This window comes from Condylura cristata, unplaced genomic scaffold (assembly GCF_000260355.1).
Source record: "Condylura cristata isolate star-nosed mole 26May11 unplaced genomic scaffold, ConCri1.0 scaffold00003, whole genome shotgun sequence".
NCBI lineage: Eukaryota > Metazoa > Chordata > Mammalia > Eulipotyphla > Talpidae > Condylura > Condylura cristata.
This window is the reverse complement of record NW_004567104.1, coordinates 49,193,181-49,215,394: the sequence shown is the minus strand read 5'-3', so window position 1 is coordinate 49,215,394 and position 22,214 is coordinate 49,193,181. Positions and strand designations below refer to the sequence as shown.

Sequence of the window (22,214 nt, the reverse complement as noted above, 5' to 3'; positions counted from 1 at the left end):
GAATAAGGGGTATTGGACACAGCACCCTTCTGGCCCCCTAAATACCAAACAACAAAAAACTCAGTTTGTAGAGCATGGTTATGTGCACATCTGCTAAGTGCTTGGAATAGATTATAAGAATGAGTGCCATGCTTGCATTTTTGCCCTTTTCTATTATTTGTTCTTGGTGTTGTTTTCGAAATTGCAATGTTAGTGCCCACAAGTCTTAAACAGCCTAGCAGCTTGGTGTGAGGAAGGAAAATAGAACTATTGAGGATTGAATGGAAAAGGCATTAGCATTGTTCTAAATATTTTACAAAGTAAGAATCAGGCTTCCTTTTTCCAACTTGGTCACAATTCTGCCTGTCGATAGCTGCTTCTTCTTCTTTTTGCTAAGTTACTGTAAAGTGCCCTTCAGTTGCTAGTGTTGGACTGCTTTTGTCCATCAAGAATAATGGACATCACCACTTCACCTCTATTTATATCATCTTTGTCTTGTTTAACCTCTTAATTCCTCTGCTCTACATAGTTCTAACTTTAACATTCTTTAAAGATAATTTGCTGCAGAGGTCTTCACTGTGCTGTGATTCAGTAGTGAAGATGCAGAAGAGACTGTCAGTTCTCTGCTACTGCAGATTGTGCTCAGAGGTCATCCTTACTCCCAGTGGAAATAATTGGGGTGGGGTAGCAATGCGGTTTATCTTAAGTCAAATGCTTTCCTTTTTTTGATCATAAAAGACATGAATAGTGCAAACAATATATCAAACTCATTACTGTGTTTACTGTACATTTAACATTTTTTAAGGAATAATATTTTTTCTTAAGATCAGAAGTGCCCTACATGATAAGCTGAGAACAGAGATTGTTTTCAGAGGCTGATCTTACATAGGAGACAAGTTAGATTTTCTATGTGGTTTTTTAACTGTAATTTATTCTTACCCTTTTTCTATCCTATTGCCTCATCTCCATTCCTACTAATTGCTTTAATTGTCTATGCTTATAAATTTTACTAAGATGTATTTATAAAGTACGTCATGGCTAGAAAAGCCTTGGGAGGAAGTCATATAAATGCTCCTTTACCAAGAATAAACTGTCTATTGTTGCTAAGTTACTGTAAAGTGCCCTTCAGTTGCTAGTGTTGGATTGCTTTTGTCCATCAAGAATTATGCAAATCTTGAAAAGACAATGAATAACCACCATCAAGAAAGTAGATCTTAATAAAGCAAAACCTTTTTCACTCAACTGGAGAAAAAAACCGGGCCTCTAGTAAAGATAGTTGAGAACACAGACATTCTTATTTATGTTTATATTCCATTATTTAGCCATCATTATGCTATTTTTGTCTGTGTTATAGTAGTCTTCAATCCCTCTTGGTTTTTTCCCTTGTAAAGTACACCACCCAAACATTGTTTGTATAATACAATGCAGAGGAAATTTGTTTGTGTGAGACACTCAGTTATGTATTCTGTTACTGTACCTCAGATCCCTAGGGGAACATTAATATGGCAGTACTTAAAATAATGTTACTAGGTCTCTTATTATTAATAGCAAACAAAAGACTTGAAGATGATTGACAGGTGGCTTCTCGGTGGACATTTCTGTTTGGGAAATGAATCTTTAGAAGGAAATGTTCTTGTAAACTTTAAAAGGTGTTTTTTCACTATATTATGTTTTAATCTTTTCTGAAAATAAGATGTATCAATATGCTTATGTTACTTTTTTTTAAGATTTATTCATTTATTCATATAGAACTGGGGTACAGATCAGAGATGTGGAGGGTGAGAGGATTCACCAGAGACAGAGTGGGGAGCAGAACAGATAGATCAACGAAGTACACTGCTGCGGGGAGCAGCGGGCGGGTCAGGAGAGGTCTGCTGCGCCATGTGGATCTCCTCCGAGGTAGGCAGGGATCAAACTCATGTGGAAGTGGCTTAAGCTTCCCAGTGCAGTGCCTTAACCCGCTGCACCATCAGGGAGGGCCGCTTATGTTACTTTTAATAGTGATTAAGCAATAATGAGAGAACTGGATTTGGAGAAAGGTTAAAACTCAGAAAATTGAAGTTTTAAAAATGTAAGGGTTGATTTTAATAATAGAGAGTATATTGTTCAGGGCCCTCCCTGGTGGCACAACAGTCAAAGCCAGCTATCCACAGCCACTGCAGCAAGAGTTTGACCCCTGGCCAGGGAGGTGACCCACATGACATGATAGACCTCACACAATCCACCCACTGCTCCTCTCCATCGTGTGTTTCATTACATCTACCTGTGTCACTAGTGAATCCTCTTATCCCCTGCACCTCTGGCCTGTACCCCAGTTCTTGTATGCATGGATAAATCTTTTTTAAAAAGGAAGTAAATTGTTCAGTCTAATAATGTCATCTCTGTTAGCCTATATTATTAAAGTGTTACTTAAATTTTTCAATATGTTAGATGAAACTAAGGCTACTGAAACTTGATTTGTGTGATAAACACTCATTTAACTATGATACTATGATAGGTTCTGATAGGGTGTGTGTGCAGACATAAGCACATCTGTCATTTTGGAGAAGGAAAAAAATAATTCCCTTTTTTATAAGGTTGATTCTCTTAAGAGCTTTTTTTTTTTTTTTTTTTAGAACTTAACTATTCAAATGTATTCATGAGAACACAGAGAATTGCCTACCTTTAGTTGCAATGAGGGAATCATTTACAAAGTTTAGAGAGCGCAGAAGGAGGTATGGAGATGATACAGAGACCAGTCTGAATAAAGAGATGTGGGGAACACGTGTCAGTCACAAAGTTGGTGCCATATTGTTAAAAGGCCAAAAAAGTATAAATTCGATGTACTTGGATCTCACAAGCCCAGTTGTTTGAAGAGTAGCTAGTATCTGACTGTTGTGTAAACCCATAGTTAGCCTTAGTTAGTCTTGGCCTTGATGCAGGGCTTTCTTTGACAGTGGGGATCAGTGATATTCACAGGTGAGATTTTAAAGGAAATGTGACTGGGCATGGTGACAATGGATGTGTGATTGAGTATAGACTCAAATTCCTTAATGACTTTCTTCAATCTAATTTGTACTGAAGAATAATAGAACCCCACAAGTAGGAAAACAGATTTCCTTTCCCCTCACCTCTAATTCCTACTTCTTTTGTCAGTGTGAATTATTTAACATAATAAGAGGTGCCTAGCGCCTCTATTAATTTAGTTTTATGTCCCCTGTGAGGTCAGCTTTTGTTTAATTCCCTGTGGCTTTGTTACACTTTGGAGAAGGAAGGCTTGCAGATTTTTGGCACTCCTGAGCTTGGTAACTTGAGCATTCCTTAAAAGAACGGGACTGTTAAAAGCAAAGCACAGAGAAGTGGGGTAGTACTTTTTTAATTAATATTTTAAATTTAACATTTAATATTTCTATTAAATTAGTAAATCAGAATTTACTTTGTGCTAAGTTCAATTGTGATTAAATGTTAATATTTATTAACAAAAGGTGTCATTAATGTTTGTCACCAGTGAAACTTTCAGAAAACTAAAGAATTGGTGAGAGGAACAATATCTCCTTATGTTGTTTCTGTAAAGAAGTTTGACTGAACCTTGGGGATTTTTTGGACTTTTTTCCCTTGGTTGTTTGGATTTTTGGGTTTTTTTTTTTTTTGGTTGTTTTCGGCTTGTTTTTTTTTCTCCAGGACTGCAGCATTCCTGAGATAGTACTTTGTGCACAGTCTGATTCAGCTTGTTGCCCTGTCTACATCCAGCGAGCAGTCCCCAATTTGGAAGAGTTGAATATCCCCAAATCTGTGTCCTTTACTGTGAAGTCTGGAGTGTACGTATCAGTTACTCTTTACTATGAAGAGTTTACTAACTTGATGGCCACTATGTTAATTTCCTGTTTCATATTTCAGTAGGTAACATGCATATCTGAAATTTTTATTAATGTCACTCATACTCTTGTATACCTAAGAGAAACTGTTGCAGAAATTAAGTCTTCAGTTCTAATTAAGGCTCCAGTTAAGAGGAAGTTAAAGAATTGCCAGACATAGTTCTTGATAGATGCATCCATTGTCTTTTCATCCACCAAATTTATGTACCAAGAAATAAAAACATGTACCTAACCCCAAATTCTGAGCCTGAACTGATTGTAGATTGTCTCAGTGTTGCTGGTCACTGAGTATTTCCACAGTGTCAGGAGCAGGGTGCCTGTTTGTTACTTCTTTGTTTCTGCAAAGCAGGTAGAACTACTCTCATAAGCGAGGAAATTATGTTGTTTGTCCCTGGCTATCAGCTGCTACACATCGATTTGATACAAGGCCCTTCTGATTCCATAGTCAGCCATCCTCTGGGACTATGGGACTGAGCTCAGTCTTGTTTCAGTCCCAGATGGTCTCAAATCACAAATTCTTTGAGGCCTGGTTCACTGTGGATCATTTCACTGCTTCATCTCTTCCACAGTTTTCATCTGCTCTGAAGATGGCTGATGTAGATTTTGGGGTTACTGTAGGACATCTTTCTTTATCTCCCCAAGCCATGGACTAGGACTGGGCAAATCTAGTTATGGACCCTATCTGTGAGAAATGTCTTTAATTACCAGTTTCACCTGGAAACAAGGAGGGTGTTTGGAGAATCTGATTTTGGATATTTTTCCTGAGGTTGCTCATAGAACTGACATGGATACTAAAAATATGGGTCAAGATGCAAAATGCCTGCTAGAGCCCTTGTCTGATCACTGCAGTTTAAGAAAGGGTGGAATGCTAGGGGATGGCTCTGATGGTTCCATCATACTCTGCTTGAATTAAAGGTGTCACACATCTTTTAAATATTGGCAAAGTCTAAGGAAAGTATTACTTCAGGCTTGGAAAACCTAATGAATAGGATAGATAGTGTTTGAATGTAAGTACTTCATTATTAAGGATTTATAGGATTATAGGATAAATAGTATTTAAACAGTGTTCTTACTGACAACTCTTCTTTTGAGACTCTGACAACGTCACCTTGAATGTGTTTTACTAGTTTGGTAGTGTAATTCTGTGAAGGATTTTTTTACATAGTCCATCTTATTTTAAGTTCTATAGAACCAGAGTGAAATATCACTATTATACTTAACAAACTCTTCATTTTTTATTTAGTTGGCTTGCCTACCCAGATATTAATTTTAAGGGACAAGCTACCATTTTAGAGGAAGACCAAGGACTTTTTGATATTTCTGCAGCGGAAATGAAATCATTGCGTCCACTTCAAGTGGTAAGTAAATTTAAGAAGAAACATTTCCTAAAGTACCCAGGAATCCAAAATTAAATCACTGGTGACTGCTCATGGATCTCAGTCTTGTCAAGTAAAGACGTATGCTATTAATCAGCACATTTTTGATACATTCTTTCTGTGTGTTTCAGAGAATATCTGTTGAAATCAGCTTAATGTTTTCTAGAAGACATGTCTGAATTTACTTTGTGATACATGCACTTTCCTTATAAGCATTATCCTGATAAAAAAAAACTTTTGAATATTTAATAAACTTCTGAATTTGTTTTGATACTTGCTAGAAAATTAATGGTTGTAAATTATACTCCTCCATTGCTGTAATGAATGATAAATTCTACATTAATAATAAATGGGCTGTTCTGTCGATGGATGCTTTCTTATAGATAATAATTTCCTGTGTTCTTTTTTTTTTGCAAACAATTTAAGAACCAAACTATTCAACTAAATGTTAGCTATGTAAGAAATAATTTTTAATTCTGTGACTTTAGAAAATAAAAAAAAAAAGAAAAAATTTTAATACTACAATGTGGAATAGTATTCAAAGGGAGGAAATTATCGAACTGGGATTTTTGTGAAGAGGGGTGACTTCTATGCTTTTCAAATTTGAGATCATAAAGACACTAAGTCTGATAAAGTATTGATGTAGCAAGTGCACTCTCTAATTCAGAAAGCACACATTGCAGAGAGTAGTGTAGAGAGTAGTGTTCATAGTACTGAGTGGTCTAGAAATATACTCTGCCTGATGAGATTTATATTTTTAATTGCAGTAACATTGGTTTTTCACGGTCTAATGCTTAGCAGCATAGGCTCATCCCCTTCAAAGGAATGTTACTGTGCCACACCCAGCAGGTTCCCATAGTCCTCCACCGCCCACTGATCTGCCACCAACCTCCCTTTTCCTTTTTGGACACTATACGAAAGGAGTATGTGTACTTCAGAATTAAAGCTCAGTTTCCTTTCTTAGATGGGTTATATTCTGGAGGTGTTCTTCTTAACCTTTCTTCCCCAATTACATTGATGGAGGACATTTGGCTTGATTGTGCCTCCTATAAAATTCTGTGCTTTAAATTTTAAAGTTATTGTGATTTAAAGATGACTGGCTCGTAAATCCTCACTAATCAGATTTATTATTTTATTGAATCTACGTATGTCTCTTAGTTATTTTCAAATGTTCATATGTCTAATGTTAAAATTTTTTGTTATCTTAAGGGTGGATTGAAAGTGGAAATGCCTATGAACTTAAAAGTAAGTCATCAAACTGAATTTTGTAGCAGTTGTGATTTAAGCATTAATGTTTAAGCACTTCTGTTAACTAAAAAAAAAAACTTCTTAATATGCTAGTACATCCTAACTAATGAATGTTAGGGTGCCAGGGGAAATTGTGAGTGTCCAGGCTGTGACTGGGGCGTGGGGTTCAGTGTGCAGTAGGTGACACAACTAGGCGACCTAGGTGAGCATCTACTGACAAAGGAGAAAAGTGGTAGGTTTGACTTTCACTCACTCAGGAGTGATAGTCTGAAGGAAGATGCAGCATGACCAGAGGGAGTGTAAGTAGCTCCTGTCAGCTAGATGCTTGCCTGTAAATAGAAGTATCTGAAGGCAACAATAGAAGCCATGAAAGCTCAGGGTGGAGGGGTGGGAGTGGTAGTAACATTATGATTAGGCTTATTTGGGGAAAGAAGCAAATGAAAACTTAAACTAGCCATAGAAATAGGAAGAAAACCAACACAGTAAAGATGCAAAAAGGCCTGTGTTTAACTAGTTTCTAGCACCCCTAGAGACATAAGCAACATACAACTCCAGCCCTCCCATTTCCACGAGTCCTAACTTGTGGCATTTACCACCATTTGCTTAATCACATAGATGGAGTTTTTAATTTACTGTTGTTTAATTTACCTGAGTGTATCTATCTAATGTGTTAGCTTGCACCCTTCCTGTTGCAGCTGCCCTCCTCCTGCCCTTGGAATATAGTTAGTGCTGGAAAATTCTAAGAGGAGAAGGCCAAGTTCTAGCTCACAAAGAAAAATCATCTTAGGGGAAGCCAGATACAAACGAATTAAAGAACAGCTTAAGGCAAAAGAATCCACAGCGTGGGATTAGAATAAAGTGCCAAAGTGTTTGAATTAAATCTATTGAATTAAAACTTTTTAATCTTGGTTTTAAAAAAAATGTATTTATATCTGAATTAACTGGCAGAGATGCTGTTTTGGTATGGGTTTGATGAAACCTTTTTAAAGCTCCCAGGTGATTCTAACATGCAGCCAAGCTTTTGAACCAGTGACCTATTCGATGCTGATTGAGCTGTGAGACTCCCCTAGAGCTCCAGTCTCAGTCTCCCGCATGCTGAATCAGAACTTGGGGTGCCACAGGCTAGGTCTTCCTTGGACATTTGCACTTTGACAAGTTGGAGTTGCTGTCATAGTCACAATACTCAAGTTTCATGTGTTACTCATGAAATAATGTCTTCTTACTTAGTCTGTGTTTGGCACAGATAGCATATATTAGATGCAAGTGAAACTTCACAACTTCAGCCCAGCGCTCTGAAAATTTAATGTATAGGAAACATCAGGAGATGATGTTTTTCAGTTTGAACAATGTTATCACTTTTAGAAATAAGGAATCTCTACCTGCTAGTTCAGTGTATTTAAGTGCAGGCCTTCCTTTGCTGCCAAGGTTCAGAGATCCAATTGTGTCAAATTATGTTATTAACCACGAATAGAACCAGGTGGTTGTGGGCAAATTAGCACTGTTTTCACTGTTACAGCTTCCACTTACAAAAGGCAGGTTATACTTCAGAAGATACTCAAAATCTGTAGAAAAGAAGTACTTATCCATTCCAAATTTTGAAGTAAATGAAATGCTTGAAGTGTGTCCTACTGCTCTTATCTGCTACCCCATCTGAATCAAATATGAAATAAAAATGCCATCTTTTTCAATATTTTTTTATTTTATGGAAGTTGTATATTTACCCCTTTTTTGTCAGTGAATAGTAGCAATCATGTATATATTTTCTCAAATCAACAGACAATTTATCATGATGCCCTGGAACCACCCTGTCTTACAGGGGAAATTCAATAATACGAGTTAGATCTCTATTAAATTCTAACTAGAGGGTTAAAACTCAGAAAGATTCAGGAACCACTTATAAGGTAGTTTATCCTGTGAGATGCTGGTAGGGTTTGGGTAGCCAGAACAATATAATCGTAAATATTAATTAGTATATTAACATAAAACATATTAAGATATTTAACATTTATGGTAATACTCACATATTCCTTGTGAATATGAGTCAGTGTGCTACATTGTAAATATTTATGAAAAAAAGTGGACAGCATTCCTTATGTTGTGCCTGCTTAGTGTCATTTAAGTAAAACCATATGTATCTAAAATATAAAATTTAAGTGCTTTTCTTTCATATTTTCTAGGTTATTATTTATGAAAAAACTCACTTCCGTGGACAGGCAAGAGAGTTTAGTGAACATATAGACTCTGTCCCTAATTTTCTAAAAAATGAATTGGACTTTTGTGGAATTGGATCAATTCGTGTCATCGGTGGAGTGTGAGTGTTACATTTTCAGTATTTGATTTACTGGTCTATTTTTTAAGATCAGCACACACACAAAATGTCCTAAGCAGAGTAAAAACATCATGCCTTAACGTGAAAATAAGCATCCCACTGTAATAGGGCCAACAAAATATACTAGATGCCAATGGCCTGCTGGGAGCTCTTGTTGTGAGAAACTCTGAGATAGATCAAATGTAAAGAACTTTCTAAAACTTCACTGCTCAATAATTGCAAGATGAGAATTGTGAGATCAAATTATTTTTCTTCACAGATTATGAACATGAAGCAGAAGCCCTATGTAACCTCTGAGCGTCAGTTGAGCTCAGTTGGCGTTCTGCGCCGAGCCCATTGTTAGTGAGCCTTCCCTTACTGAAGCAGCTGATGGGTGTTTCCAAAGACAACTTTTTGTAGTTGTTTTTTTTTTTTTTTTTTTTTTTTTTTGCTTAGAAGAATTGGGGTATAGGCCAGAGGTATGTGGAGTAAGAGGAAAGTGGAAAGCAGAATGGGCCAATCTATCAAAATACACTGTTGAGGGGAGCAGTGGATGAGACAGGAGAGGTCTGCTGCGCCATGTGTGGCTCAGCTCCCTGGCTGCTGATTGAAGTCAGGCAAAGGTGACAGCGTTTAGACTTAACCCTAAGGCACTGGGAAGGCTCCACCAAAGACAACATTTTTGACAGTTGTTACTCTCTGGCCTGAACTGCTTTGGAGGGAGCTCCCTAATCGTTTCTGAATGTAAAGCTAAGTATGACCATAATTGCTACAGCTTGAATCAGCAGTTATTGGGCAGGCACCCCAGAAAATCTGTGACCAGAGTAGGATACACCTTTGTATTTGTGGCAGGTAAAGTCATGAAGAAGATTGCTTGTAAATCACTTGCCTTCATCAACACAGTACCAAAATCCCTCCAGAAACACTCTGCTAGTTTTCCTGTTATGTTGGTTTGTTTGGAATATTCGTTCATTTTCATTTAAACATTTGCATCTCTTCATACTTGCAGCAGTACTGCACAATCTATTTGTTCTAGCAGCAACTCAAATATTTTATTAATGATGGTTAAATGACTTGTCTAATATCATTGGAGGATCAGTCTACATTCAGATACTTGAACTTGACAATTTGGGGCAATAAATCAAGTGAAGGCCATACCAGCCATTTCCACTAATGGAAATGTTAGTGACTGTAGTGAGAGGATGGGTGTCACTGGCACATCCATACTTCATCAGGCATGCTGGTAATAATTAATTTTTCATCCTTAACTTTAAAAGTGCATTGAATGCTTGAAGTACAAATATGTTTTGGATAAGCACATCTTTATTCTGGTATATTTCTTTGCAATGTTCTTTGATCTGTGAACACACCTGCTTTTTGCTAATCCTGATATAAAATATTTTTGCTTTTTATTTCCTTTGGAATGTGAATATTTTTTCTATTAACAAGATTGCGATTTACATTATTTTCTGAGATTCTTTGCAATGATTTTATAAACTCAAGAAAAATATCATGGCTTGTAGTACAACATACTTCATTTTTTATATGACAAGTACAGGAGAAAAATGTACTGTTCCCATTTAAAGATGAACAGCTAACTTCATTTTTCATTATTTCTATCATTTTCTACTTTTGCTTTAAATTATTGAGGAACCAGAGGAAAGGAATTTTTTTCTCAAATAATATGTAATTTTTTTTAAATCCCAAATGTGTATATAAGTTGAATTCAATCAAAATTTAATCAGAAAAATTGAGCAGAACATTTTTGAACTGACAGGTCATAATTACTGATTTTTTTCTTTAGTGTTAGGATCCTCCAGACCTTTTTTCCTTTTTCCCCCTTTCAGGTACATTAAGGGCTTCTTTTTGTTTTCACATTTACATTAGAGAAAATTTCCTATAAAATTTATCTTTATACACTAGCTTAAGAATAAAAGGTCTGTTTCTTTACATATTACACCTGAAGTAAGGTGCATAACATATTTCTCTCCACACACACAGGATCCCTCCCCTTGCAATATACATCCCTAAACAAAGAGCTAGAAGGAATTTCATGATTACTGAGCCACAGTTGTTGGCACCCTGTAAAAACAATTCTCTGCAATATTTTCTCTTTCTTCACAACTGTAGTAGGAGGAAAACACTAGTCAGGCTTGTTGTTGTCAAGCTTCCCAGTGCACAAGTTCCCACTTCTAGAGCTCAGAGTGGCCCCCTTGGGCTCTGCCCTGAAGGAGAGAGTGTCACCTCCAGCCAGGCTCTGATGCCGGCTGTGGCAGGGCGGCATGACCTCGGCCCCAGCTGGGCCCTCCTTGTCGATCAGATACTGTGAATTACTGTAGAAAGTTGGGTATCTTGGAGGAGATTCCTAACAAATGTTTATCTATGTCTCGGGCTGATTGTGATAGATTAGATACGAAGAGGCCTGTGTCCCCGGAACCTGCTCCATCAGAGACCCACTAGTGCCCGTCACCATCCCAGATTCCGTGGGGAGCTACCGCTGCCATCCATGAATTCTTACATGAGACTTTGAATCACTAGGTCACCTGGTCTAATAGCAGCTCAGTCAGATTTCCCTGTTGCTCTTTGTTGAAACCCACCTGAACTGTGGTTCAGATCTGAAGCCTGATGAAAGGTTCCTTTAACTAAATAAATGTTTACAGAAGTGATCATTGTGCTCCCAGCAGGGTCTTGCTAGTAAAGTGAGAATAATCTGTGGGTCTCATTGTAGATTTGCAACCCTATTTTTATTGGCTATTTGTGCATTCCACTGATTTTTATTTGGCAAGCTGTTCTCAGACCATATTGAGATGTGGTATCAGGTCATGTCCCAAACATTTAACAAGCGTTGCTCTTTTGCAATTCTACAACAGTTAACCTTTTGTTGGAAAAAGCCATCACACTATAAAAATGATTGATCTGTGAAGCATACACCACTTGTCTATATTTGTAAATGGCAGCAAAGCAAATGTGTTGTTTTTTAAAATGTGATAATGTGCAACTAAGTGCTTTATTATGACTTTCTCTTCGTTGCCTGAAGTTTTATTAATGGCTCAATTGGATGTCCTCTGTATTTCTAGGTGGGTTGCCTATGAGAAAGAACATTTTAAAGGCCAGCAGTTCTTGCTTGAAGAAGGCGATTTTGAAGACAGTAATGCCTGTGGGGCATTAAGTGGTCCCATCTTGTCTTTCCGGTACTTACAAGCTGTGAGTTAGCTTCCTTCTCTTTAATTTTCTATCGATGTTATCTTTCCACAAAAATGGAGTATGTCCTCTGAACCAGCATAAAATGTTATAAAAATGTCTCTAATACCTCAGAGCACTAAACTGAACTGCTTATGTGACTACCTGTTTTTCTTAAAGTGTTGTAATTACTATGGAATAGTGATATGTACTTTTTATCAGTCGACTTCATGATCATATATTGTGCCAGGTACTAGAGATAAAATAGCAGGGACCCAGCTTTGCATTAGTAGGGAACCTGGCATTTAGGTAATGATTGGGTTTGGCTAGGATCCTATTAAGCAGAAGTATTTAAGCTAAGTTACTTGCAAATTTTAACTAGAAAGTGAAAATGATATCTAAGCTGAAATTTCATATTCAAGACTTAGAAAATGGAAAAAAATCCAGGACAGGGTGAAGGAAAGAGGTGGAGGTTGTTTTGGAAAGAGATTAATATATATAAAGGTAAGGATAAAGGCTGGTGATTCTTAGGTGATGGAGACTTCACCCTCTTGGGAGCATTCCAAAGTGTCTGGAAACCTTGGTTTGTGAAAACTTGGGGGGAAGGGGTGCTACTAACACACAGTGCACAGAGACCAGTGATACTGCTAACCCCTACAATATACAGGATATAACCCCCATCAGCGAATCATGAGGCCTAAATAGTGTTCAGGGAGAAACTCATGTAAATGAAAATGGTGTGTTTGGGAAATGCGGTTAAGTTCGCATGTTGGGAAGAAATTTGAAACAATCGGTCTAAAACCAGATAATGAAGAGCCCTAGAGCAGTTCTGATTTTTTTTTTTCTTTGACTGAAACTTAAGCCACTGATGGATTTTATACTTGGTGCATCTGATTAGATCAGAAGTTTAGAAAGCTCTTTTTTGGTGACTGGTATCAAGAAATTTGGCACTGGATTAAAGAAGGTGAGTCTGGAGTCAAGAGGGCCAGATGTTGGAGGACTTCAGGTAGAAGCTGATGAAGTTGCAGAGGGGAGCAGATAGACTTAACAAACTCTCTAGGATATCAAAATTTATCAAATGTTGCTTATTTTCTACAAGCTCTGAAGACTTTTAAATGTGTTTCACATGTTTCAGCAGTTACAATGGCTTTACCCTATATTCTTTACAAATTTGTCTTTACCCCTATAAATTCTAAAACTTCCTGGCATGGCTGCTAAAGCCCTTCTTTGAGGAATCAATGAGGCACAGATGTTTTTGGGTCATGCAGACTTTGGACGAGCACGGGAGTGTGCTCTGTGTGATCCTTTATGTTTTTGTCTGTCAGGGCCAGCAGTGGCATGTTGCAACCCCCTCACCTTTCAGGTAGGAGTACCTGGAAGGGAGAAACAATTCAGAGAACAAGGGAGACTTTTTTGTCCATGAGTAATCCTCATCAATAAAAAAGTGAGTTGCAAATCAATTCTACGTGAAAGAAATACAGGACAGTCCATTGAAATTAAGCATTGAATTTGCTCACATGGTAGATAGATACCTTTTGAAGTATTTAGTCCACTATTCTAATGTAGAAGGGCCAAGATCCCGTCTTCCTGGCCATTCCTGACTTGACAACTAAAAGATAAAACCAGATAGTCTTCATCATCATTTTTTTTTTTTCATTGTGACTGAATGCATTGAGAAAACTAAGGTCAGAAGTCACAGCGTCTTCCACCTAATATTAATTTTCCCCTCCTTATTTAAAAAAGCTGAATTAAGGGCCCTCTCTGGTGGTGCAACAGCTTAAAGCACAGCACTGTGACACTATCTGCAGCCACTGCAGCATGAGTTTGAACCTTGGCCAGGTTGGTGACCCACATCGTGCAGCAGATCTCTCCTGTCTCACCCCCAGCTCCCCTCAGCAGTGTATTTCAGTCATTCCACCTGTTCTGTTACCCACTCTGTCTCTGGTGAATTCTCTGATGCCCCACCCCCCCCATGCTTCTAGCCTGTATCCCATTTGTTGTATGCATAAATAAATTAATCTTTTTTTAAAAAAGCTGAATTAAGCAGAAGCATTGTTTATCTTAGAAACATTTAGCAATGTATATGATGGTGTCTTACAAAGAAGACAGTGACTAAAATAAACCAAAACGCAAGTTGTAAGTTGAAATCTCCCAGTGACAGAAAATATGAAAAGGTATAAATATTATAATGGTACAACTAAATGATTAGGTGTTATTTGATGCAGACTGTACACCAAAATGTATGTGGGCAAAATTGGTATGTTTTAGCATGTCAGTTATAGTTGTGTGTAGGTTTTGTGCATTTGCAAAAATAACACAATTTTTACATAAATAAATGAAAATGCCTGTCAAGAAAATTTTCTGTTCTCTTTAAGTTAGATTTATGAAAACTAAAAGGATTAGTTGTTCACCAACATTCAAAGATGTGATTTTAATTTTCATTATATAATCCTAACATTTCTCAAGGATTTACTAATGGTTTTATACATACGTGTACTTAATATTTATGAAAAGGAGGTGGAACTGGCTTCCAACTTCTTATTGACAAGGGTCTCCGGTATGGAGGCTGAGAATAAGTTCAAGTGTAAATCTGTGCTTTGAGGAGCAAGTCAGTTTAACTCTAGAGCCTGTGTCATATTGTCCATTTCTTCTTTGTTACAGAATGGGAGACTATAAAAGCACTTTGTCACAGTGGAAAACAGGGTCTCATTGACCCACAAGCTTATTAGCATTTCATTTATAGCTATAAATACGTAGTTCCATTACACGCCAACATACATATACAATAGATAGTTCCATCTTTTAAAAAAAAAATTTATAATTTAAATTCATGGTTCCCAAAATATTTTTAGGTAAAATACATTTTTAAAATATGTACATATTTAGATAACTTGGAATTTGAGAAATTTATATATTAGGAGAAGGCTTTCAAAAATTGCTTATCAAATTATACTTGAAATATTTTCTGTTCTTTGGACATAGCAGATAGTTGGGAAGGAATTCTTTTTAAAAAAGAAAAACTTTTTGAGGAATGGTTGATATGTAAAAGCAGTACATTTTAATGTTTAAGCTCAGTGAGTTTGGAGATAGTTACGTACCCCTGAAACCATTACCTCCCAGTATTTGTTTTCTCTCTCCCTTTTTTATTACTGTTTCTGCTTTATTACCACTCTTCTGTAATAAGAAACATTAATGTAAAATCAGCCCTTTACAAAAATCTTAAACATACCACACTGTATTGTTAGGTAGGGAATTTAAAGCTCTGTCACAAGCTACATGAGTTAACAAGCATTCAGGGCGTGAGACACCTTTTCCCCATACAGACTCATAGGTGTGTCTTAACTTTGAAAAAGTGAAATTTAAAATCCAAGCTAAAGAAATACAAAATAAACAAGGGGACAGATAGAAAAACTGCCTAATGCAATTTTGTGACGCCTGGCTGCAGTACACAGACATTCTGGAGCTACTAAGAAGAAATCTTGAGTGTATTCCTTAGGGATAATGTCATCTGTGTTGTGGAGGGCTTTGGAAAGAACAACCAGAAATGCACTCCTAAATCCACATGAGTCAGACAGACATACTGATTTGGAGTTGATTATTTTTTACAAAGCAGGCCAGAAGGACTGTTTAGACTCTGGAGATTAAAGAAGGAATTTTTATTCCTTCAGTAAAACTTTCTTGGTATGCTAGCTAACTTTTGCTCAGTTTTATTCTAACTTTGAGGGTTGCTTTTGCTATGATTTTCAGACTTCCAGTCTATTTTCAGATCTCTGAAAGCAAATGGTATACCTGTGAGGCCATTATTTCTCCAGAATTGACTGATATACCAGGTCTCCATTGATGCCTTATATTAATGTTCACTAAAGATTGTAGAACAAGAGCTCCAAAATCTGATCAGCTGAGGGGCTGAATGAAAGTTTGAAATAATCTAATTGCTGAGGCTTATCTTTCATCCTGAAGCAATTGCTCATAGCCATTGCTCTCACAACGGAGAATCCTGTATCTGAGTCTTTATTAAGCTATCCAGAATTTTCAATGGATTGAGGTATTGTTAAAATATAATACTAGTGACCTGTTAACTTCATGGTGCTTGCCCTGGACATGATTCTTAGTTCCTGTTATGTTCACCTCCTGAACTAGGCAGTTAGAAGGTTTTGAGGTTTCCCTCCTTTTCATATTTTATACCAGGCTTTGTATTTGTAGTCCTGGAGACTTTTTCCAAGTGGTTGGAATTGGCTCTGAGACAGCACTCTGCCCGGCACAGACAACATATTATTAGGATGGCACCTTGTCAGCTGGGTCAGGTATTGTACATTTGGTAGGTTTGCACAAATATTGCAGAGTGACAGAAAGGGTACTTAGGAAAAGAAGAAAGGCAAAAGCAGCGATGGGACAAGAAAAGCCTGAACAAACAAAAGATGAGAAGAAGAGAGTAGTGCTACTTGGGAGACTCCCATGGCCCTTGGCCAGGTCTCTGGAATAGTAAACAGAGCAGGAAGGACATAAACTCAAGCCATGGGAGTAAATTTATTTGTGAATGGTATGTTGCCAGCACTTGTACTTGGCACTGGGCCCTGTGACAAAGGATCCCTCCTCTCCTCAGCTCCAGGCTCATTGTTGCCAGGTGGCCTGTGCCGCTAGCCTACTCCCCAGCTCACCTTCCTCACTGCCATCACTCCCCACAGCCCACACACTGGGAATTGTATAAATCACTGCCCAAACAAAACACAGCACATCAAAACACATGTGATTTCATAATGAGAGGGTGCAGACATAACACACATGCATATATCCGTATTTATCTTTCTGTCTTTGTCCAACTTGAAAATAACATTGTGCTCCATGGTGTATTTCAGCTTGTCCCCGCCCCCCCCCCCAATCTTACAACCTGAAGAGGAGTAGAGGACAGATAGTAGTGGGGGCTGAAGTGTTAGGAGCACCATGAGTGTTCAGTGACCAGAGAGGGAGGGCAAGGTCTGTGTGAGGAGAGCTGCTGAAGCCCTTCCTGTTGTGTATTGTTCTGACTTGGTTGGGGCTTTGTCCACCAGTTTCTGACCAGGCCTCTGCAGCCCTCATAATGACACCACGTCCACATAGCTGCCTTAGGCTAATTGCACACTTAGATGTCAAAAGACATGGCGTGGCCAGGTTCCTGGGTGTTGGAAGTTGATGTCAACACATCCAGGTTTGCTGATGTGTCGTCCAGGCTGTAAACATCATTTTCAGTTGGGTGACTTGTCCTGAGGACATCAAGGCAAATCATTTATGGTTATTAATGTTCAGCAGAGAAGGGCAGGTATAGATCTGTATATCTATAGCTAACTAGCTGTATCTGCATGTGTGTATACATATGTGCACATCTGTACACATACACACATCTGTATGGTAGGTCTTCAGATAGATGTCATCTCATTTGGTACTGTTTTATTACATCGATGGGGAAAAAAAATTCCTGGGCAGTGTTGAATGAGGGTCATTATTTGAGGATCAGCTTTTGTTGTGACACCTTATTTCTCTTAAGTTCTGTTTTCTAAGAACCTTTTAACATTAAGTGAGGACTTCTGTGTGTGCATATATACTTCTATGTATGTATGTATGTACCTGTACACATAGATGTGTATAAAATTAGAGTTTAAAAGAAGCTCTAAAGAGAAGTGCAAAACCATGTTTTGTTAAGGGGTCAGTATGGTGAGAGTGATAAAGACTGACTGAATCCACCCAGCACCCATATTTTAAGAACCATGTGTAAGTCATGAAAATGGCTGTATTCTCAGATTCCAAAGGAGTAATTAAACAGAATTACAAATTATTCAATAATAAAAATTTCAGCTAAAAAAAAAAAAAACTTTATGGGGCCCTCCCTGGTGGTGCAGCGGGTTAAAGCACTGCACTGAGAAGCTAAAGCCACTTCTTCATGAGTTCGATTCCCGCCTGCCCCGGAGGTGACCGCATGGCGCGGCAGACCTCTCCTGACCCGCCCGCTGCTCCCCTCAGCAGTGTACTTCCTCGATCTGCCTGTTCTGCTCCCCATTCTGTCTCTGGTGAAGCCTGTCGCCACCCCTGAGCCCCTGGCCTGTACCCCAGTTCTGTATGTACAAATAAATAAATCTTTAAAAAAATTTTTATCTTTTACCCTAAAGTCCAAATAAAATTTGATAGTATCAACAGTGTAAAATTCCTTGAAAGTTGACTAATAAAGTAGAATTACTGGAGAATTTTTTTTTAAGTAGAACAGGCAGATCGACGAAGTACACTGCTGAGGGGAGCAGCGGGCGGATCAGGAGAGGTCTGCCACGCCATGTGGTCACCTCCGGGGCAGGTGGGAATCGAACTCATGCGGAAGTGGCTTTAGCTTCCTAGTGCAGTGTTTTAACCTGCTGCACCACCAGGGAGGGCCTGAGAATGTTTTTAAAATGTATTTTCTTTCTATCCTTTGTTGCTTCAGGACCTGTGTTGCTTGTCTATGAGACAAATGGTTGCCCTAGAGATCTATTCTTAGATTATAATCATGATATATTAAAAAGGGAAGAAAACTTATGTCGTTGGGTCTTACAGAAGTTGAAAGTTTTTAAAAGAATGAAGTAGGCCTTCCCTGGTGGTGCAGTGGCTTAGGACACAGCACTGCAAGCTAGTCTCAGTGACTTCAATGTGAGTTCAATCCCCAACCCCGGAGTTGACCCACATGGCGTGGCAGACCTCTCCTGTCTCGCCTGCTGCTCCCCTCAGCAGTGGACTTCCTCCATCTGCCTGTTCTGCTCCCCACTCTGTCTCTGGTGAATCTGCTCACCTCCCCTGTACCTTTGGCCTGAACCCCAGTTCTGTATGCATAAATAAATAGCTAAATCTTTTTTTAAAAAATGAAGTTGGGGAAAAGAAGAGTTTTTTTTTTTTTCATTTTTAATGTATCCTGTATCTTCCAATTAAAATATGCAGTATGGAAATTTGGAAAATATGTAGGGCAAAATTGCTCAACTTCTCAGAACCCAATGATGAACCTTGTTTTTTGCCTTGTTCTTTTTTAATGAAAATTATAAATCTGTTGTTCTGCTTTCATCTTACATTTATATTTACCTGATTAAAGAGCTTAGAGTAAATCAATTTGAAGTCATTCTCTGCCTTCAATGGTTGTTACTATTGGCAAATTACGCTTATTTGTTTAGATGTAAAAATAGGAATTATATTAGTATAGCCCCATCCAGTGGCTCTTTTGGAAGTAATGTGTGTAAAACTCTTGACCAGTAGTAAGAATAGAATTAATTTTCAACTGTTAGCTTGTTAAAATTTCTTAATTATGTTTATTCCATGCTAGGTGGATAAAGGTTTATCTTAAACATCTTTTGAATAATTACATTAGTTAAAGCTTTCCATTGTTATAAATAATGCATCCTTGAGTATAAAATTCTCATTATTTAGTTTTAGAAAACTTACAGGAATTTCAAGACTGTAAACAATGTTGGTCTTGTAAATATATTTATTAATTATTTTCTAAAATAGATGTCTAATTTATATTTCCATCAGTGTTCCCTCACCGAATTGCATATTAGCATTCTTCTTAATTTGAAATGTAAAACCCACAGTTTAAATTTGAATGCCTTTGTTTTTACTACTAAAATTCGACATTTACTTATTTGTTTTTAATGTTGTTGTTCTTTGTGAATTGTCTGCTTGCTGATTTAAGTTGGGTCTTAAATAGTTTTTTGTTTTCCCTTTAAAGAGTTTTAAAGATATTATCTAACTAAATATTTAGAATTTCGTCTCATTTTGAGTTTTTAATAAGTGATTTTTTTCACAAAACAAATTTTGTTTGTTATTTTATGTTATATTTATGTTCACAAGATCCTCTCCCAGCCTAGCTGTAGTGCATTGTCTACATTATTTTTCATGTAGCTTGCTTTCTTTAGGCACAAATGAGGCTTTAGTTTCCTTTACAGTTAGTGTTACAAATGACAGCTTATAAGTCCCCACAATATACTAACTCCAGAATAATTCCCATATGTATGAATTAAAGTAAAATTCAGGCTTATTTTTTTATTTAATTAGGAGTGGTGACAATTAAAATTGTTTTCAGTGTCATGTAAAATTCATCCTGTGGTTATCTGTGTGAAAATTATTCCACAAATATGTGAAAATTGTGTTTAGATATAATGCAATCCATAAAGCAAAATGCATATATTTTTTCCTAAACTTTTCTCTTCCTCTTTTTAGAATTTTATAGAATCTTCTGTCACACTCTTTGAATCTGACCTAGAAAGTGGGAAGTTTATTGACATTACCAATCAGGAAGTTTCTGACTTAGAAGAAATTGGCTTTGGCAGTGAAACAGGATCCATTCACGTTAAAAGTGGAGTGTAAGTTGCTCCCCACTCAGAGAACCTTGAGAGATTCTTTGGAGTTTAAAGCTTTGGCTGCTCCAGTTTGCATCACTGCAGTTCATTCTTTGTTTTTCTCTCCTATAGATGGGTTGCCTACCAGCAGAAGTTCTTCTGTGGAGAACAGTACATTTTAGAGAAAGGGAAATACAAGTGCTTTTTTGATTGGGGAGGTTCAAACAATATAATCATGTCAATACGACCTATCCAACTGGTGAGTGAAGTATGAACATAACCAGGCCCTGCGGGATATAATAACATACCGTTGACTACTGGAGGGGAGCAGGCTTCTTTAATAGTAGAAGTGTGTTTCTGTAGGAAATGAAACAGCATAAGAATTTCAGTAGACTCCATAGAGAGCACAGGATGAGGTGGCCTGTCACTTGACTGGTTTATTCACCCAGCAGCATCTGTTTCGTGCCCCTGGTATGTATGTCAGATACTGTACAGGTCACTGACGAGTAGGGCTACCCTGATGAGTCTCCTAGAGACTAGACATAGGAGCAATTAGCAATAGTAGGACTAGTGAGGAAATGAGTGGGTGGTCTGGTGGGGGAGGGAGCACCCTGGCTGGGGGTGGGAGCACCCTGGCTGGGGGTGGGACCATGCCACAGAAAAGGCCCAGTGCGTGACAACCTAAGATAGAAGCACAGCTTTGCCAAGCATGCAAGAGGAGCAGAAAGGGCATCCCACAGGAGGAAATAATCATGTGTACGCTATCACAGGGATGCGAAAGTGCACTAGATGGAGAGCTGCAGTAACCGCAGAACTCGGGAAGGTGCCCTGAGGTAGTAGCCGGTGAGGGCTGCCCAGGGAAGACTCTAGTATTCTAGTGAGTGAGTGTTAGGGCATGTTCTTCTTTCAGCTATAATATGTACTTAAATTCAAAATAAAGGTATAATCAATAGTAATTATTGTAAGAAGATTCATTAGGTTAACTGAGGGTCTCAAGTCATGCCAAAAAATCCAGCTGGTCAGATAACATTTTTTTTTTCTATCTTCAGAGCATTTTAAAAGACAGCTTAGATGTATGGTCACAATTTTTAATATGTTTTAATGTTTTTCAGGAACCACTCGGGATAAATGAGCCTCCACATTTGGTATGTTTCAAAAGTAGTCTTGCAGTTGTTTGATTGCTTACTTTGTAGTACTTTGAACGCACCTGGCAGCCTCTTTCATGTCTTTCTGTTTCCCTCCTGCAATCTTAATGTGTCTGTATCTCAGTTTATAGTCCACTTGGTACCCAGGAGAGGGAGCAGCGTGTCAGTTACTGGTTGCATGTGCGGGGGTTGGTCACACGCCTTGGTTTCTGACAGATCTCTGAGCTCTCACTTTGGGGTCATTTTACATCTCTGCTGTGCTTTCTCTCCTGTCACCTACTCTTCGTCAGTGCCATGGTCTTGCTCAGCATAGTGTATCAGCTATCTCTGCAGGAGCAAACTTAACCATAAAAACTGATGGTTTTAACATGCTCATTATGTAAATGTATTTCTAATACTGAAATCAAATATTTCGTGAAGCACTAGTAAATACATCCCAGTTTCTTTATTTCTGCGTGCTAATGAGTTGAAAGATTGGACAATACATAGGAGTCTAATGATTGTTACCCACTAAGGACTAGGAACTGTGCTTATTTGGTGCTTCAGATAACTCAAGTCAGGATTAATCCCATTTATAGATGTGAAACTGAGACTTAGAACTTTGTTTCACAAAAGTAGAAGTAACAAAATAGGCATTTCTAGTATCTGTCTTTACCTAACTAACCCACAAAACAAAGCTATGATAGGAGCAATACAAGAGTAGGGGTGAGAGCCTTGCTGCCTCTCTCTCATTTAAAATAACAAATTTGGAATAAGTTCTGTCAAGAAGCCAAATGTAGTGATTAATTTTAAATATTTGA

General features: G+C 37.8%; 1 protein-coding gene across 1 annotated transcript in view; it reads left to right on the top strand.

The window, feature by feature from the left end:
• The window catches only part of CRYBG3 (beta-gamma crystallin domain containing 3), a 99,054-nt gene that overhangs the window by 48,391 nt on the left and 28,449 nt on the right, over positions 1-22,214 (top strand). The window contains exons 8-15 of the mRNA XM_004675271.2: positions 3,640-3,776; positions 5,077-5,191; positions 6,419-6,454; positions 8,635-8,768; positions 11,843-11,969; positions 20,151-20,293; positions 20,402-20,528; positions 21,382-21,414. Of these exons, the coding sequence (XP_004675328.1) occupies positions 3,640-3,776; positions 5,077-5,191; positions 6,419-6,454; positions 8,635-8,768; positions 11,843-11,969; positions 20,151-20,293; positions 20,402-20,528; positions 21,382-21,414 (852 nt within the window). The remainder of the gene's footprint in view (positions 1-3,639; positions 3,777-5,076; positions 5,192-6,418; positions 6,455-8,634; positions 8,769-11,842; positions 11,970-20,150; positions 20,294-20,401; positions 20,529-21,381; positions 21,415-22,214) is intronic.